The sequence below is a fragment of the Gopherus evgoodei genome, chromosome 2 (genome assembly GCF_007399415.2).
Source record: "Gopherus evgoodei ecotype Sinaloan lineage chromosome 2, rGopEvg1_v1.p, whole genome shotgun sequence".
In the NCBI taxonomy this organism is placed as follows: domain Eukaryota; kingdom Metazoa; phylum Chordata; order Testudines; family Testudinidae; genus Gopherus; species Gopherus evgoodei.
This window is the reverse complement of record NC_044323.1, coordinates 297,653,489-297,667,587: the sequence shown is the minus strand read 5'-3', so window position 1 is coordinate 297,667,587 and position 14,099 is coordinate 297,653,489. Positions and strand designations below refer to the sequence as shown.

At 52.4% G+C, this 14,099-nt stretch overlaps 1 protein-coding gene across 1 annotated transcript in view; it reads right to left on the bottom strand.

Annotated features, from left to right (window-relative positions):
- Positions 1–14,099, bottom strand: part of LOC115647228 (5-oxoprolinase-like) — a 60,660-nt gene that overhangs the window by 27,681 nt on the left and 18,880 nt on the right. The window contains exons 14-21 of the mRNA XM_030554071.1: positions 13,542–13,654; positions 13,032–13,183; positions 3,165–3,325; positions 2,942–3,043; positions 2,118–2,292; positions 1,512–1,696; positions 1,220–1,366; positions 181–315 (exon numbers count right to left, since the gene is read on the bottom strand). Coding sequence (XP_030409931.1) covers positions 181–315; positions 1,220–1,366; positions 1,512–1,696; positions 2,118–2,292; positions 2,942–3,043; positions 3,165–3,325; positions 13,032–13,183; positions 13,542–13,654 — 1,170 coding nt within the window. The remainder of the gene's footprint in view (positions 1–180; positions 316–1,219; positions 1,367–1,511; positions 1,697–2,117; positions 2,293–2,941; positions 3,044–3,164; positions 3,326–13,031; positions 13,184–13,541; positions 13,655–14,099) is intronic.

The following is a 14,099-nucleotide window of genomic DNA, read 5'->3' as shown; positions in this document are numbered from 1 at the left end:
AGCCCGGGGGCAGTCACTGGCTGCTGCGTGCTAGGAGTTTGCTGGGTCTCAGCTCAGTTTGCAGTGGGCAGGTTCCCCCCGCAACACTAACTGTCCTGTTCCTAGCGTGGACCGAAGGGAGAGCAGGCTGGGGGGAGGGGAACTCCCCCCACCCCCCAGCACCCCAGTGCAGGGCCCCACCTGGTTGAGCGGGATGTCCTGGCCCACCATGCAGCGCAGGCAGTAGATCAGTGCCGAGAGGGTGATGGCCCGGGGGGCGTTGCAGTTCCCATGCACCTCGGGGCCAGAGCCAGAGAAATCAAACACGGCACTGCCCTGCGGAGAGCCGGGTCAGAACAGGGCTCTGCCCCCACCCCGATAGGGGTCAGCCCAGCCGCCCGGCCCCTTCACCCCAGCCTGGATCAGCCCAGCACCCACCTCCCCCCCGAGAGGGGTCAGCCCAGGCGCCTGGCCCCCCTTCCCCCAGCCTGGATCAGCCCAGCACCCACCTCCCCCCCATAGGGGTTAGCCCAGCCGCCCGGCCCCCTTCACCCCAGCCTGGATCAGCCCAGCACCCACCTCCCCCCCCATAGGGGTTAGCCCAGCCACCCGGCCCCCTTCACCCCAGCCTGGATCAGCCCAGCACCCACCTCCCCCCCGACAGGGGTCAGCCCAGGCGCCTGGCCCCCCTTCACCCCAGCCTGGATCAGCCCACACCCACCTCCCCCCAGAGTGGGGTCAGCCCAGGCACCCGGCCCCCCTTCACCCCAGCCTGGATCAGCCTACACCCACCTCCCCCCAGAGAGGGGTCAGCCCAGGTGCCCGGCCCCCCTTCCCCCAGCCTGGATCAGCCCAGCACCCACCTCCTCCACCTGGCCCCCCTTCATTCCAGCCCTTCCCCCCTAGCCCAGAGGTCAGCCCAGCAACCCGGCCCCTCTTTGCCCCCATCCTGGGTCAGCCCAGCACCCACCTCCCCCATCAGAGTTGCCCCAATATCCTAGCTCCTCCCCCACAGATTCACCCCAAGTCACCCTCAGCCCCTTCCTTGCTCACCCATCAGATGGGAGGTTACCTCTGCCCCTGGGTCACCCACCTTTAGGTTAACTCTCCTCCTGCCAGCTAGCTCCCCCCAACTCTCTCATGCTCCTGCTACCCCCCTCATTCCTCCCCCTACAGATCCCCCTCCCTCACAAGAGCTCCTGACATCAGCCCCGACCCCCAGCAGAAAGGCTTGGCTCACCTCTTGTGGGTCAACCTCCACCTTCAGCCGGATGGGGGAGCCGTCGTCCATGTGGTCCTGCGCCTGCACCACCATGGGGTGCATCGCTGCCCCCCAGCGAGCGGCGAATCCCTTCAGCATGTCCCGCACTGCCACCTCCGCGTTGGCCTGTGGGGCAGAGCGGGGCAGTGAGGGGGGCGGGGCGCGGCTGGGAGCAAGATGTGGGGAGCAGGGGAGCCCAGGGGTCCCGCTGCTTTGCACACAGATCAGGGCAAACAGCCCCAGGAACTCAGGCCAGGCCCCACCCCCTTACCTGGATGTGTGCCATGTAGGTCTGCACCACCTCCAACCCATACAGGCCAATCAGCTCGCTCACCAGCTGGATCCCCTTCTGATTGGCTGCCACCTGCGCCCGCAGGTCCGACAGGTTGTCCTGGAGGTTGCGGGTGCCGCTGCTGCCTGGGATGCAGCCGGGAGCCATCAGGGCCTCGCTCACAGCTGCTGAGAGGAAGGGCAGGTGTGAGCCGGCCCCTGGAGACAGGTGCCAGGATGCACCACGGGCTGCACTGCATGCTGGGATATTCACTCCCCAAGGGGCACACTGGCTCCCAGGGTCCCGACTGGGCAGGACGGTGCTATCGGGGGCCGAGAGCTACCCAATCCACAGCCTGGGGCCTTGGGGAGGCAAACACCCAACGAACAAATCCTGCACCCCCCGCAGGGCTGGGAGACCGAGCTCACCCACCCTGCTGGTGCTGAAGGGGAGCTCATGCCAGGGTCAGGAAGACGGCTCCCCCGTGACCAGAGCGCGGGGATCCCTTTGGGGGTCTCCCATTCGCATGCAAATCCAGCCCAAGGCTGCTTAGCTGCTCCTCCCAGCTCACGCATGGAGCCGCCATCCTGCCCTCAGCAGACTCACCCTCCTCCTGGAAGACTCCATCCTTCACCAGCTTAAAGGACACAAAGATGGCGCCTTCCTCCTGCAGCACCTTGGAGTGTGGGGGCATGGAGCCGGGTGTGATGCCGCCGATGTCCGCGTGGTGCCCACGGCTGGCGACGAAGAACACAGGCCTTGGCACCCCTGGCCAGAACACCTGGGAGGGGAGAGCAGCTTGAATTGGGGCCAGGGAGCCACATGCCCTGCACAGGCTCCAGGCAGGGTACAGCCAGGTGTGGGGCAACCCCCACCCACTGCCTCTGCCTTTGGGACACCCGCTGCCCTGAGTCACCATCCTGTCAGCCCCACTTGGCCCCTGGCCTCTCTGTTGAGGCTACAGTGCCCTGGGGGCTGGCACCTCTGATGTGGGGAGACCTGCCTGTTCAGGAATGGGCTGAGACCCATAAACTCATGTCACTTGTGGGCCCCAGGGCTGCCTCCAGACAGGGAATAGCTTCTGGCTGGATCTGACATGGGCAGGGCCGGTTTTATGACCCACGGGACCCAATAGGAATACTCGACAGCGGTCTGGGGTTTTGGCGGTGGGGGATCCGCTTTGGGTCTTCCACGGCACCGAAGGACCCCCCACCGCCAAAATGCCGCCAAAGACCCCGGAGTGAACCCCCCACCGCCGAAATGCTGCCGAAGACCCCGGGAGAAGGACCCCCTTAGGCGCAGGGCCCTCTTTGGCGCAGGGCCCGATTCCAGGGAATTGGGGGAATCAGCGTAAAGCCAGCCCTGGCCATGGGGAGCTGCAGCCAGTGGCACCAGCTGCGCCTTGCCCAGGCCCTGCTGGTGATACTCACGGGTGTGATGACAGTCAAGTCTGGGAGATGGCTGCCCCCCGCACATGGGTGGTTGCTGAGGATCACGTCGCCCTCATTCAGGTCAGCCCCGAGGTTCCGGATCTGAAATGGCACCGAGAGCGGTGCTCAGGGCTGCCCAGGGGGAGCCGCAGGCCCAGCCCACGAAGCGCAGAGCAAGGTCGCAGGGGGATGCCCAAGAGGTGTGTGCCGGGGTTGCGCCTACCTGGAACTGGACAGTTTCCTGCATGGCACCCAGGTGCACGGGGATGTGGGGAGCGTTGGACACCAGCCCCCCGTCCGGCCCGAAGAGGGCACACGAGAAGTCCAGCCGTTCCTTGATGTTGGTGGAGATGGCCGTTCTCTGCAGGATCCGGCCCATCTGCTCTGCAGGGCGAGATGAAGCGACTGCTACCAGGGCCAAGGAGGGAGCAGTTCCATAGGAATCCCAGCCCCACGGGCCCCCCCAGGCCACGCACCCACCCTTCCCACGGCCTAGGCAGCTCGGCAGGCTGAGCAGTCCCCCTCCACCCCTGGCTCCAGCAGGCATCACGAGTCCAACTCTCCCCCACTTCCCCAGCACCAGCGGGTCTGCACTTCACATCAGTGCCACACGCTCTCCGTGCACGAGCCTTCTTCACCGCCACTCCAGCACCTCTAGGCCTCTGCATCATGGACACAGCAGCTCCTCCGAAATCTCAGCCACAAATGCCTCTCACTTCCCTGTCCTACATGCCTCTTGTGCCCCACACCCCTGACTGAACCGGGGCGACCCTTGGGCCACAGTTTGTTTGAAAGATGCTATATGAAATCAGCTGCCTCTGGGGTGGAGCATGGAACAGCTGGGTACAACCACACAGCAGGGCTCTTCAGCAGCTTGGAACAGGAAGTGAAGGAGAGTCTGTGCTCCGCTGAAGCTCCAGGGGGAATTTGGAGAGGCAGAAGGCGCTCCACCCAATTAGAATGGGGCCAGGACAGTGGGATTAACACTCCGACTCTGGGGTATGAGGGCCAGAGACCCTAGCAACACTTCCAGCTGTGCCGCGCCCCCCAGTGCTGCACTGGGTTCAGCACTAACTGCACGGGGACCGTGTCCCCTACTGGGCCCCCCTGCTGCTCCCGGCAGCTTCTGGCATCCTGGGAAGTCTCCCATCCAAGCACTGCCTTGCCCAGCCCCCCCGCCAGGCTTGTGGGACGGGCCCAGCTGAGAGCACTCAAAGGGGGGAGTTTCTGTAGTATTTTTATGAAGCCTAAGTGTGGCTCAGTTTCCTTGACATGGCGACAGTCCGGGGGGGAGGGGAGGGGCTGTTTTGCCTGAAATGGTGATGGGACTGGTGTAGGGTGAACAGACAGCAAATCTGAAAAACCAGGATGGGGGTGGGGGGTAATAGGAGCCTATAGAAGACAAAGCCCCAAACATCAGGACTGTCCCTATAAAATCGGGACATCTGGCCACTCTAGGCTGGTGTAACCTTAGGAGTGTAATATACTGTCTCATTGAAAGGTGACAGGGCCAGAAAGGGTTAACTACCTCCCAGACGGCCCAGGGCCGAACTGTAGAAACTGATTAGGAAAATATGTAAATGACCAGAGCTTGGAAATGCAGCCGGCATTGTTAGAGGTAGAAGGGGAGGTGTTTGTTCAGGTCTTGTGATGTAAGCAAACAAGTCTTAGCTCAGTGGTTTGGGCATTTAGGAATCTGGGGCAAAAATCTGCCTAGGGATTGGTCCTGCTTTGAGCAGGGGGATGGACTAGATCAGGGGTTCTCAAACTGGGGGTCAGGACCCCTCCAGGGGTCGTGTGGTTATTACATGGAGGTCATGAGCTGTCAGCCTCCACCCTAAATCCCGCTTTGCCTCCAGTATTTATAATGGTATTAAATATACAGAAAAGTGTTTTTAATTTATAAGTGGGGGGGTCGCACTCAGAGGCTGCTGTGTGAAAGGGGTCACCAGTGCAAAAGTGTGGGAACCACTGCACTAGATGACCTCCTGAGGTCCCTTCCAACCCTGATAGTCTATCATTGCTATGGCTTTAATTCAAAGATCAAAAAATGAATATTAACATTTATGATGATACTTGAGTTAAATAGTATTATTGTCTATGTGTCTGGGGCGGCTTCAGTTAAACATAGAAGCTGCTGCCGAATTGCCATCGCTGCAGAAACCCGCCTGCCGCCTTAAGGGCACACAGAATGCTCCCCCCCGCCCGCGGCGGCAACTCGGTGTGCTGCTTGGGGCAGCGAAAACTGTAGAGCTGGCCCTGGGTATGTTGTATAACTCTGAGCAGTTGTCTGGGTGTAACCAAAGACACGGCCACCTTTAATGTCACTGCTGTTACTGTGAGTTCAGCAGAAGGTGACTCCATAACTTGTGCCAGTACTAAAAGAACATAAGAACGGCCGTACCGGGTCAGACCAAAGGTCCATCCAGCCCAGTATCTATCGACAGTGGCCAATGCCAGGTGCCCCAGAGGGAGTGAACCTAACAGGCAATGATCAAGTGATCTCTCTCCTGCCATCCATCTCCACCCTCTGACGAACAGAGGCTAGGGACACCATTCTTTACCCATCCTGGCTAATAGCCATTGATGAACTTAACCTCCATGAATTTATCCAGTTCCCTTCTAAACCCTGTTACAGTCCCAGCCTTCACAACCTCCTCAGGCAAGGAGTTCCACAGGTTGACTGTGCGCTGTGTGAAGAAGAACTTCCTTTTATTTGTTTTAAACCTGCTACGTATTAATTTCATTTGGTGGCCCCTAGTTCTTGTATTATGGGAATAAGTAAATAACTTTTCCTTATCCACTTTCTCCACATCACTCATGATTTTATATACCTCTATCATATCTCCCCTTAGTCTACTCCTTTCCAAGCTGAAGAGGCCTAGCCTCTTTAATCTTTCCTCGTATGGAACCCTCTCCAAACCCCTAATCATTTTAGGTTTCAGAGTAGCAGCCGTGTTAGTCTGTATCCGCAAAAAGAACAAGAGGACTTGTGGCACCTTAGAGACTAACAAATTTATTTCAGCATGAGCTTTCGTGGGCTACAGCTCACTTCATCGGATGCACAGAATGGAACACACAGACAGGAGATATTTATACATCCAGAGAACATGAAAAGGTGGAAGTATGCATACCAACAGGAAGAGTCTAATCAACTGAGATGAGCTATTGTCAGCAGGGAAAAAAAACTTTTGAAGTGATAATTAAGATGACCCATAGAAGGTGCGAGGAGAACTTAACATAGGGAAATAGATTCAATTAGTGTAATGACCCAGCCATTCCCAGTCTCTGTTAAGGCCTGAGTTAATTGTGTTTAATCTGCATTAATTCGAGTTCAGCAGTCTCTCTTTGGAGTCTGTTTTCAAAGTTTTTTTGTTGCAAAACTGCCACCTTCAAGTCTGTCAGTGAGTGGTTAGAGAGGTTGAAGTGTTCTCCCACTGGTTTTTGAATGTTATGATTCCTGATGTCAGATTTGTGTCCATTTATTCTTTTGCGAAGAGACTGCCCGGTTTGGCCAATGTACATGGCAGAGGGGCATTGCTGGCACATGATGGCATATATCACGTTGGTAGATGTGCAGGTGAACAAACCCCTGATAGCATGGCTGATGTGATTAGGTCCTTTGATGGTGTCACTTGAATTGATATGTGGACAGAGCTGGCATCGGGCTTTGTTGCAAGGATAGGTTCCTGGGTTAGTGTTTATGTTGTATGGTGTGCAGCCGCTGGTGAGTATTTGTTTCAGGTTGGGAGGCTGTCTATAAGCGAGGACTGGCCTGTCTCCCAGGATCTGTGAGAGTGAGGGGGATCATCTTTAAGGATAGGTTGTAGATCTTTGATGATGCGCTGGAGAGGTTTTAGTTGGGGGCTGTAGGTGATGGCTAGTGGTGTTCTGTTATTTTCTTTGTTGGGCCTGTCCTGTAGTAGGTGGCTTCTGGGTACTCTTCTGGCTCTGTCAATCTGTTTTTTTACTTCAGCAGGTGGGTATTGTAGTTTTAAGAATGCTTGATAGAAATCTTGTAGGTGTTTATCTCTGTCTGAGGGATTGGAGCAAATACGGGTTGTATCTTAGAGCTTGGTTGGATGGATCGTGTGGTGTGTCCTGGATGGAAGCTGGAGGCATGTAGGTAAGTATAGCGGTCAGTGGGTTTCCGGTATAGGGTGGTGTTTATGTGACCATCGCTTATTACCACAGTAGTGTCTAGGAAATGGACTGCTTGTGTGGACTGATCTACACTGAGGTTGATGGTGGGATGGAAATTGTTAAAATCACGGTGGAATTCCTCAAGGGCTTCTTTTCCATGAGTCCAGATGATGAAGATGTCATCAATGTAGTGCAAGTAGAGTAGGGGCGTTAGGTAACGAGAGCTCAGGAAGCGTCGTTCTAAGTCAGCCATAAAGATGTTGGCATACTGTGGGGCCATGCAGGTACCCATAGCAGTGCCACTGACTTGAATGGCTGGGTCATTACACTAACTGAATCTATTTCCATACGTTAAGTTCTCCTCACACCTTCTATGGGTCATCTTAATTATCACTTCAAAAGTTTTTTTTCCCCTGCTGACGACAATAGCTCATCTCAATTGATTAGACTCTTCCTGTTGGTATGCATACTTCCACCTTTTCATGTTCTCTGTATGTATAAATATCTCCTGTCTGTGTGTTCCATTCTGTGCATCTGAAGAAGTGAGCTGTAGCTCACGAAAGCTCATGCTGAAATAAATTTGTTAGCCTCTAAGGTGCCACAAGTACTCCTGTTCTTTTTGCTAATCATTTTAGTTGCCCTTCTCTGAACCTTTTCTAGTGTCAGCGTATCTTTTTTGAGATAAGGAGACCACATCTGTATGCAGTATTCAAGATGTGGGCATACCATGGATTTATTTAAGGGCAATAATATATTCTCAGTCTTATTCTCTATCCCCTTTCTAATGATTCCTAACATCCTGTTTGCTTTTTTGACCGCCTCTGCACGCTGCGTGGACATCAGAAAACTATCCGCGATGACTCCAAGATCTTCTTCCTGACCTGTTGTAGCTAAATTAGCCCCCATCGTATTGTATGTATAGTTGAGGTTATTTTTTCCAATGTGCATCACTTTACATTTAGCCACATTCAATTTCATTTGCCAGTTTGTTGCCCAATCACTTAGTTTTGTGAGATCTTTTTGAAGTTCTTCACAGTCTGCTTTGGTCTTAACTATCTTAAGCAGTTTAGTACCATCTGCAAACTTTGTCACCTCACTGCTTACCCCTTTTTCCAGATCATTTATGAATAAGTTGAATAGGATTGGTCCTAGGACTGACCCTTGGGGAACACCACTAGCTACCCATCTCCATTCTGAGAATTTACCATTAATTCTTACCCTTTGTTCCCTGTCTTTTAACCAGTTCTCAATGCATGAAAGGGCCTTCCCTTTTATCCCCTTTTGTCCCCTTGGTGAGGGACCTTGTCAAAGGCTTTCTGGAAATCTAAGTACACTATGTCCACTGGATCCCCCTTGTCCACATGTTTGTTGACCCCTTCAAAGAACTCTAATAGATTAGTGAGACACGATTTCCCTTTAGAGGAACCATGTTGGCTTTTGCCCAACAGTTTATGTTTTTCTATGTGTCTGAAAATTTTATTCTTTACTATTGTTTCGACTAATTTGCTCGGTACCGACGTTAGACTTACTGGTCTGTAATTACCGGGATCACTTCTAGAGCCCTTTTAAAATATTGGCATTACATTAGCTAACTTCCAGTCATTGGGTACAGAGGCCAATTTAACGGATAGGTTACAAACTATGTATGGGAGTGGTAATGAAAAAATTCATAGATAATGTAAAAGTCAATGGTAAAAGCTGTTTAGGGCAAATTATGGCTTTTAACATCACTCTAGTTAAAGCAGTTCTTGTCAAAGAGGAAGATTATTTACCAATCGGAGTGTGAATGTTGTAGTCCTCTATAAGTTTACTGTCCGTGTGCCTTCAGCCAGAATCCACCTTGAATGGAATGAAGTTATAGCTGGGGTAAGGAAGTTATTGCCTAAGGACCTTTTGATCGGGGAAAATATTAATGCTTTGTTCAGTTCAAGTAGCCAGTCACACGACAGGAATGATCTTAAATCTGTGTCTATTATGGGCAATGATTTGGCTGGGGAGGGTTTCTTCAAAAGTGTGCCTGTGCAAAAAAGCAGTTTGTCAGTGAATGAAGTGTCTGAATGTCTGTCTAGTAATTCATAAGTGAATCTGGAGTTAGATCAGGAGCAGAAAGATCTCATTGGTCAGAAAAATGTTTCTCAGGAGCAGATGAAAGTGGCTGGTCAGGTGGAAGCCCTAACTGAGGAAGGAAAGGGGAGATTTGTGATGGGTGATGGATTGGTGGCTAGTGCAGTTGTAAAAGTGAACCTGAAATGGGAAACTGTGATTTGCTGGAAGTAGCTCAGTGTAGTGAGAATAGCAGCAGTTTATCTGTGGAGAGTGGCAATGTGCCTGATAGGGAAAGTCTGAATGAGCCTAGGCAGCCTTGTGAGCTGATGGCTTTGTCTAGTCAGCAGTTTGGGAAGACAAGGATAGTGGAAGATGAGTGTCCCTATCCCTTACCTGTTTCCTGTGTGGAGAAATGTGACAGTGAAGGAAATGTGCCTGTGTCTGTCAGGGGTATTGATTTGCCTATGGAGGGAGCTACCTCGGTCTCCAAGCAGTTGTCTGTGAACAGCCCTGTGTGCTGGGACAAGGGAAATGTGATCCCAAGCTGTGTGTCTGGTGAAGGAGAATGTGTCTCCGGTTCTTCTGTGTCTGTGGAGCAGACAGAAGGTGCCTTTCAGCCTGTGATGGTGAAGAATAGTGCAGGTGTCTCAGAGTTGGTTCTGGATTCAACTAAAGCCCAAGAAGAGAAGGTCCTAAGTTTGTGTCTGCTGGGTAGAATGGCACTGTAACTAGGTTGCATCCAGTTAGTGTCCTAGTGAAATCCCAGAGATCAGACAATTCTGGTTCTTGTAGTTTGCCTGTTGCTAATGTGTGGTTGGAAAAGGGTGTAGCAACTCTGTCTGATTAGGGTAATACCCTAGCCAGGGCACAAGGAGAGCATGAAGGTGATTTAATTGTGTTACCCACTGACAGTTTGACAACTTGTAGCAAGAAGAAAAAGATTCCTGAACTTGTTCATGGCCAAGGGAAGGAATCACAGATTATTAGGGTTGGAAGGGACCTCAGGAGATCATCTAGTCCAACCCCCTCCTCAAAGCAGGACCAATGCCCACTTCCCTAAATGGCCCCCTCAAGAATTGAACTCCCAACCCTGGGTTTAGCAGGCCAATGCTCAAACCACTGAGCTATCCCTCCCCCAAGGAGAATGTTTCTAATCTTTTATCTAGTGAGTCTATGAGTTTGCCTGAAAGGCGATTCTGTAGGAATCCATGTGATGAGCCAAAAGTGATCATGGATGTGAGTAAGACCCAGAAAGAGTCTGTTGTGACTCAGGGAAGTGTTCCTTTAGACCAAGCCCCAGGTGAAGAGGATGTGACGAAGTGAGACTGTTCTTAATGTTTTTTCTGAATACTGTGTGGGTGCCTCAGTTTCCCCTATGCAGTTCTTAAGTATCTAGGTTGTGGGAGAAAGGGGTGTGATTGTTGTAGAGCAGTAGAGGGCAGATGTGATGCTGTCTGGACATAAAATGGCTGACACTCTGTCTCCTGGCAGCTAATGACCTGGGGCCCTCCTCTACAAAGGTGCCAGCTGAAGGTTGTGACAAAGTCGGGCTGCTCTTAATTTTTCCTCTGAATACTGGGTGGGTGCCTCAGTTTCCCCTATGCAGTTCTTAAGTCTCTAGGGGGTGAGATTGTTGCAGAGCAAAGGGCCAGTATGCATAAATGGCCGACACTCTGTCTCCTGGCAACTAATGGCCAGGGCCCTTCCCCCTTGCAAGGGGATGCTAAAGATGTGGGGGAACAAAGGAATCAGGTGACCTACTGGCCCGGGAAAGAAACAAAGCCCAGAGGAGGAGGGGCTAGAGAGGGAGTCAATTTGGAGCTGGCTGGGGACGAGGAGTGAGGGCAGATGTGGGGGTCTGGTTCACTGCCCCTCCTGTTCTCTGTACCTACAAGCTCTGTTTTAGACCATGTTCCTGTCGTCTAATAAAACTCTGTGTTACTGGCTGGCTAAGAGTCATGTCTGACTGCAAAATTGGGGTGCACGCTGGACCTCTGGCTTCCCCACGGAGGGGCATATGCTGAATGCTCCAAGGTCAGACCCAGGAAGGTGGAAGCCGTGTGAGGTTCTTGCTCTGAAGACAGTCTGCTCACAGAGAGGAGGCTCCCCCAGAGTCCGGACTGGCTTTGTAGGGAGCAGTTCCAGAGCATTGCCCAGGAACTCTGTGACAAAGGTGTTGGAGAACAAAGGGATCAGGTGACCTCCTGGCCCCGGGAAAGAGACAAAGGCCAGAGGAGGGGCTGGAGAGTTTCAGTTTGGAGATGGCTGGGAAAATGGAGGGGAGCCCAGACAGGGCTTTGACCTCCCAGGGGCTCCCCAAGATGGACCTGACTGAGGGGGTCCTGTTGTCTGTACCTACAAGAGCTGTCTTGGACTGTGTTTCTGTCATCTAAATAAACCTTCTGTGTTACTGCCTGGCTGAGAGTCACGGTGAATAGCAGGAAGCCGGAGGTGCAGGGCCTTGCCTCTCCCAAACTCCGTGACAGAGGGTAAGGGCATAATTTCTGTGAGGGATGAATTGGTGCTTAGAAAGGTTCCTAGGGAAAGGAATCGTCAGGGTAGTCTTTGCAAGCAGTTTACTGCAGCTGAAGGTTGTGAAAGTGATTTGATCAAGGAAGTTTCAGTTCCTACTAGCCAGAAATTTTCTGCTGTGAATGGATCCACTGACTTTCCTTTTGAAAGATCCAGTGGGGGCAGCTTTAAAAGGGTCTCAGATGCAGTAGAAGCTGTTAAGAAAGTAGAGCAGCCCCATAAGCAAGTGACTGTGTGTGGCCAGCTTGTTGGGAAGACAATGGTGTTGGAACAGGAATGTCTCCATGCTGATTCTGTGAGTGAGCAGTCTGTGCTTCAGGGTCTGAGGACAGATTGGGTTACTGGTGTTTCAGAGCAGAACAGTTTTATGGCCAAATGCTTGAGGATGCAGGATGACCTGTTACTGAAGAGGAGGGGATAGGGAAAAGCTCTGCTGGCCTACAGAGCTGTGGATTCTGCTTGTTTGGTAACACCAATAAACATGGCATTGCCTGCACTTTGCACTCGGGCCTTCTGCTTTCTGTCTGGGTGACAAGAACCAAGGGGGGATGAGAGGAAGTCCTAACATGGGCAGCAGAATGGCAGGTGAAATTCAGTGGTGATAAATGCAAAGTGATGCACATTGGAAAACATCATCCCAACTCCACAGACACATTTATGAGGTCTAAATTAGCTGTTACCATTCAGGAACGATCTTGGAGTAACTGTGGAGAGTTCTCTGAAAACATCCACTCACTGTGCAGCGGCAGCCAAAAAAGTGAACAGAATGCTGAGAATCGTTAAGAAAGGGAGAGATAAGAAGACAGAAAATATCATGTTGTCTCTATATAAATCCATGGTCGCCCACAGCTTGAATACTGTGTGCAGATGTGGTCGCCCCATCTCAAAAAAGATATATTGGAATTGGAAAACGTACACAGGAAGAGAGATTAACAAGACTGGGACTTCTGATCTTAGAAACAGACAACTAAGGGAGGATATAATAGAGATCTAAAAATCCTGAATGATGTGGAGAACGTGAACAGGGAAGTGTCATTTACTCCTCCACCTAACACAAGAACCAGGGGTCACCCAATGAAACTAGAATCACAGAAGCGCAGGGTTAGAAGGGACCGCAGCAGCCACCTAGTCTAACCCCCTGCGGAGATGCAGGATTTGTTGTTTCCAAACCAGCCATTAATAGGCAGCAGGTTTAAAACAAACCAAAGGCAGTATTCCTTTGCACAACCCACAGTCAAGCTGTGGAACTCTTTGCCAGAGGATGTTGTGAAGCCAAGACTATAAGAGGGTTCAAAAAAGAAGGAGATAAGCTCCTGGACGACACACACGTAGAGTGGGCCTGGGGGCTGGCCTGGTGCCGCAGCCTCACCTGCAATGCCCATGAAGCGGTGGGAGAAGATGGAGAGCTGGATGGTGTTGAGCTGGGTGCTGATGGGGCCCTGCTTCTCGGAGCCTACGGCAATGCTGATGTCCCCGTGGCGGGTGATGGAGGCCGTGCAGCCCGGCTCGATGAGGATGGTGCTGAGGGACAAGGCTGTGTTAGTGCACATGCCCGTGAGAGGGTTCCCCAAGGCAGTACCCCCCCGGGGACGTCCATCATCACTCACCCTCCAGAACTCCCTGAAGCACCTGCACAGCCTCTCGCGCAGGAATGACAGAGACTTCCCCAGTCACAGAGCAAGTTGGAGCCTGGGCTGGAAACAGCACCCAGGAGCGCTGACCTCCGATCTCAGCCCCGCCCAGCTCTCCCTCTCGATGCCGGGCAGATAACCCAGGCGTCCTGATGCCCAGAGTCCTGCTTTAACCATTGGCCCAGGTTCTCTCCCCAGCGACAAGCATAGAATCCCAAGCATCCAGGCTTCATCTACCCCCCTCCCACCTGTTCTTATCGATGATGATGCTGGGGCCAGGGATGGAGTGGTCCCAGGACAGATTCTCCAGCAGGTACACGCAGGTGTCCAGGTAGCCATCAGCAAAATAGCAGCGAGTCACCTGCCCAGGGAGAAGAGGGGATGCCCTGAGAGTGCTTGGGCCCAGGTTTCCCCAACCCCGCCCCGTTGTGCATCACTAACAGGGAACCCTCTCCCCTGCACCCTGGCACAGATGGAGCCAGTGTCCCAGCAGTTCAGACTGAGGGGCCAGGCCAGGCAAGACTCGTAGACTCATAGACTCTAGGACTGAAAGCGACCTCGAGAGGTCATCGAGTCCAGTCCCCTGCCATCATGGCAGGACCAAATACTGTCTAGACCATCCCTAATAGACATTTATCTAACCTACTCTTAAATATCTCCAGCGATGGAGATTCCACAACCTCCCTAGGCAATCTATTCCAGTGTTTAACTACCCTGACAGTTAGGAACTTTTTCCTAATGTCCAACCTAAATCTCCCTTGCTGCAGTTTAAGCCCATTGCTTCTTGTTCTATCATTGGAGGCTAA